The sequence below is a fragment of the Sinocyclocheilus grahami genome, unplaced genomic scaffold, assembly GCF_001515645.1.
Source record: "Sinocyclocheilus grahami isolate Dianchi unplaced genomic scaffold, SAMN03320097.WGS_v1.1 scaffold2046.1, whole genome shotgun sequence".
NCBI classification, from domain to species: Eukaryota; Metazoa; Chordata; class Actinopteri; order Cypriniformes; family Cyprinidae; genus Sinocyclocheilus; species Sinocyclocheilus grahami.
This window is the reverse complement of record NW_015507225.1, coordinates 50971-55970: the sequence shown is the minus strand read 5'-3', so window position 1 is coordinate 55970 and position 5000 is coordinate 50971. Positions and strand designations below refer to the sequence as shown.

At 39.7% G+C, this 5000-nt stretch overlaps 1 protein-coding gene across 1 annotated transcript in view; it reads left to right on the top strand.

The window, feature by feature from the left end:
• Window positions 1–5000, top strand: part of LOC107573835 (ly6/PLAUR domain-containing protein 1-like) — an 8898-nt gene that overhangs the window by 99 nt on the left and 3799 nt on the right. The window contains exons 1-2 of the mRNA XM_016260284.1: window positions 1–20; window positions 3001–3141. The exon at window positions 1–20 is cut by the window's left edge and continues 99 nt beyond it. Coding sequence (XP_016115770.1) covers window positions 1–20; window positions 3001–3141 — 161 coding nt within the window. The remainder of the gene's footprint in view (window positions 21–3000; window positions 3142–5000) is intronic.

The following is a 5000-nucleotide window of genomic DNA, read 5'->3' as shown; positions in this document are numbered from 1 at the left end:
GCTGATCGTACTGACGGCGGGTGAGTGGATATTAAATCACTGATTAATGCACAAAAACAGCAGCAGCAGCGACTTTACTGAAGATCATTTAAATGACTGCATTATAATGAATGGCCAGTGATTTGAATGAGCTTTAATCTTATGCTAAATTTACACCCTGAAATAAAACAACAATTAAATCCCGTTTTAATTAGTACCACAGTTAAATTAACACTTTTTTCAGTATTTTCTGCATGTATGGGTTGAGAAGAAGAAAATACTGAGATTGTAACACTTATTGACGATGATTGTGCCTTGTTTTATTTTTAATATTCTAAATGAAATTAATAAATCTAAATGAATAGATTTATCGATGATGATTGATACAGTGAAATATGAATTTTCCTGTTTTTTAAAACTGCTATAACTTTCACTGCTATAAATTCTGTTCCGCTTCAGTCAGATAATGTGCGATTCACTTCATTACTGGAAAGATGTTAATGATTTTTTTAAACAACTATTAATATGAAGTGTTCAGTATTCAAAGCAAATTCAAAATACATGATAAAACACTCGCCAGTCTGGCTCATATTTCACCTTTTAAATAATGAAATATATTAATATATAAATATATTTTTATAAATATATTTTATTTACAATTAAACACATTTTTCCCATTTATTTGGAGTTTGTTAGATTATATTCAAACTACTCTAATGTCCAGATAAAAAAATAAAAAAACACAATAAAAAAAAAATAATGATAATAATAATAAATGAAAAAGGTTTTATTATTCAAATCAGCATAAATTAAGGCAGTAAAACAAATACTACTATGATGAATACTTAACAATTTAAACAATATAATTTTTCCTGTTAAAGTAATTAAAATGAGATTTTTGTTTTGATTCTGTTCTTAATGCAGAATTGTGGGAAATGCTTTTAAATTGTGCTCATTGAGTGTAGAAAGCCAAAATCATGGTTTTAGAACAATTTTGACATATATAAACCGCGTCTCTAGGAGAATTACATCCGATTTCAGAGCAACTCCAGTACGAGTTATTCAGCTTATCATAGATTTGTATGAAGGAATGCAATGAATTCTAGTGACTACAAATAAACTAATGTTAGAAAATATTAATGAAATATATTTATAATTTCTATTCATCAATTAACCAGTAAACGAATACAGTTGCCCTACACTGTTTGCCTGCGTCATTAAACAGAATGCACTGGATAAAACAAAATAAAAATCACTGTATCAAAGTTAAAGGCGATACAAAGCTGAGTGTGTGCAGAAATCACAACCAATGATGAAGATGAAGATATGTGTGTGTGTGTGTGTGGGTGTGTGTGTAGAAATCACAACCAATGATGAAGATGAAGATGTGTGTGTGTGCGTGTAGAAATCACAACCAATGATGAAGATGAAGATGTGTGTGTGTGCGTGTAGAAATCACAACCAATGATGAAGATGAAGATGTGTGTGTGTGCGTGTAGAAATCACAACCAATGATGAAGATGAAGATGTGTGTGTGTGCGTGTAGAAATCACAACCAATGATGAAGATGAAGATGTGTGTGTGTGCGTGTAGAAATCACAACCAATGATGAAGATGAAGATGTGTGTGTGTGCGTGTAGAAATCACAACCAATGATGAAGATGAAGATGTGTGTGTGTGCGTGTAGAAATCACAACCAATGATGAAGATGAAGATGTGTGTGTGTGCGTGTAGAAATCACAACCAATGATGAAGATGAAGATGTGTGTGTGTGCGTGTAGAAATCACAACCAATGATGAAGATGAAGATGTGTGTGTGTGCGTGTAGAAATCACAACCAATGATGAAGATGAAGATGTGTGTGTGTGCGTGTAGAAATCACAACCAATGATGAAGATGAAGATGTGTGTGTGTGCGTGTAGAAATCACAACCAATGATGAAGATGAAGATGTGTGTGTGTGCGTGTAGAAATCACAACCAATGATGAAGATGAAGATGTGTGTGTGTGCGTGTAGAAATCACAACCAATGATGAAGATGAAGATGTGTGTGTGTGCGTGTAGAAATCACAACCAATGATGAAGATGAAGATGTGTGTGTGTGCGTGTAGAAATCACAACCAATGATGAAGATGAAGATGTGTGTGTGTGCGTGTAGAAATCACAACCAATGATGAAGATGAAGATGTGTGTGTGTGCGTGTAGAAATCACAACCAATGATGAAGATGAAGATGTGTGTGTGTGCGTGTAGAAATCACAACCAATGATGAAGATGAAGATGTGTGTGTGTGCGTGTAGAAATCACAACCAATGATGAAGATGAAGATGTGTGTGTGTGCGTGTAGAAATCACAACCAATGATGAAGATGAAGATGTGTGTGTGTGCGTGTAGAAATCACAACCAATGATGAAGATGAAGATGTGTGTGTGTGCGTGTAGAAATCACAACCAATGATGAAGATGAAGATGTGTGTGTGTGCGTGTAGAAATCACAACCAATGATGAAGATGAAGATGTGTGTGTGTGCGTGTAGAAATCACAACCAATGATGAAGATGAAGATGTGTGTGTGTGCGTGTAGAAATCACAACCAATGATGAAGATGAAGATGTGTGTGTGTGCGTGTAGAAATCACAACCAATGATGAAGATGAAGATGTGTGTGTGTGCGTGTAGAAATCACAACCAATGATGAAGATGAAGATGTGTGTGTGTGCGTGTAGAAATCACAACCAATGATGAAGATGAAGATGTGTGTGTGTGCGTGTAGAAATCACAACCAATGATGAAGATGAAGATGTGTGTGTGTGCGTGTAGAAATCACAACCAATGATGAAGATGAAGATGTGTGTGTGTGCGTGTAGAAATCACAACCAATGATGAAGATGAAGATGTGTGTGTGTGTGTGTGTGTGCAGAAATCACAACCGATGATGATGATGATGATGTGTGTGTGCAGAAATCACAACCGATGATGATGATGAAGATGTGTGTGCGTGTGTGTGTTAATGTGTGTGTGTGCAGGCGTGAGCGCGGCGCTGCAGATCCAGTGCTATCAGTGTGAAGACATTCGGCAGGACGACTGCTCCTCGCCAGAGTTCATCGTCAACTGCACCGTCAACGTGCAGGACATGTGTCAGAAGGAAGTGCTGGTCATGGAGGATGGTAAGGATGCCGCATCACTTCCTGTGCTGCCTGTTGCTATGGTGGCGCACTAGTCTCATTAGCTGACTGATGATGATCATGGTGATGATGATCGTATATGTGCAGTGAACGCTGCTGCTCTCGTTGAAAATCCCTATTATATTAGTGCAATAATTAATCAATAAAAGAAAGGACTGAGATAAAAGAGAGTTAGATAAATAAGAAGCTGACATGGGCTGCCGTCACTCGTCCAGAAATTTCGCAGGAACAGAAGAGCCACTGGCTCTGACAGGCTGTTCTTCAATCTGAAGGCAGATTTCCAGCTGAACTTGTGACTGGAGACGCTGTCGATCTCCTGTGTTTCTCCATCAGCCGTCAGCTGATCAAAATTGGACTTTTGCAGTAGTGCAGTACTTTCACACAATACATTAGCACTGTAAGCATGAGGTTAAAGACAAAAGAGCAGAACCGTCATTATGTAATGGACTGAAGTCATCCCTGCTAACACACAACGTAACAGTTACGTAATGTATAGGTATTTTTTGGTAATTTCATGACTTACCAATTGACAACGTAACTACGACGTTGCATGTCCGTAATTTCATTACCATCATTTACATGTTCTTTATATCTCTTATTACCAAAAATTAGATGCAAGATTTAAATTTACTTTAAGATAATGTTTCTTTTCATCAAGTCAGAACATGGACAAGTGCTTTTAATAGTGACGTGACATACAGCACGCGCTCCTCCACAACTGACACACGTGACACACCGCGCGCACAGTATAATGTTGACAGGAAAGGAAAATATTTTTTTCTTGAGTCATGAAAGTTTTTATTTTGTAAGGAGTTATGAAGATAACATTGAAATAATGACACAGATTCGGCTACACCATCTCATCCGCTGCAGATACTGATTCAGGAAAGCACGTTTGCCTGAGGCACTTTTTTACTTCAACTGTGTCTGACAGAAGAATTCATTGTTTTGATGTGAGTCTTACCAGCACACAACTATTGATCCACGACGTTGCAACGTCACAAAGTTACGTCGTGATGACGAAACCGGGAATTTCACTTTTCCGGTTGCCACAATGTAACTAGTTATGTCGCCACAACATAACTGTGGTCACCAGATTATGTCGCAGTTACGTAACAGTTACGTATTTTTCTTAGCTGGGATAGCGGTCGATTCACACATACAATATTCATTAATAAAATGAGGTCAGACAGACGGAGGAATGTCTTTAGACACTGTGTGTGTGAAACAGACGGAGTGCCACCTATGGCCACTGCAGTGGTGAGGTACCGCACTCGTCCAGTAAAGATCTCGCTACTCCTCACTGCTCCTCTGACTGCTTCTTCATTGGCTCCTCACTGTTCCTTAATCTGCTTCTTCATCGGCTCCTCACTGCTCCTCACCCCTCCTTCATCTGCTCCTCACTGCTCCTCACCGCTCCTTCATCTGCTCCTCACCCCTCCTTCATCTGCTCCTCACTGCTCCTTCATCTGCTCCTCCATCTGCTCCTCACTGCTCCTCCATCTGCTCCTTAATCTGCTTCTTCATCGGCTCCTCACTGCTCCTTCATCTGCTCCTCACCCCTCCTTCATGTGCTCCTCACTGCTCCTCACCGCTCCTTCATCTGCTCCTCACTGCTCCTCACCCCTCCTTCATCTGCTCCTCACTGCTCCTCACCACTCCTTCATCTGCTCCTCACTGCTCCTCACCTCTCCTTCATCTGCTCCTCACTGCTCCTCACTGCTCCTCCATCTTCTCCTCACTGCTCCTCCATCTGCTCCTTAATCTGCTTCTTCATCGGCTCCTCCCTCCTCCCTCATCGGCTCCTCCCCCCTCCTTCCTCTTCTCCGTCTTCATCCCCA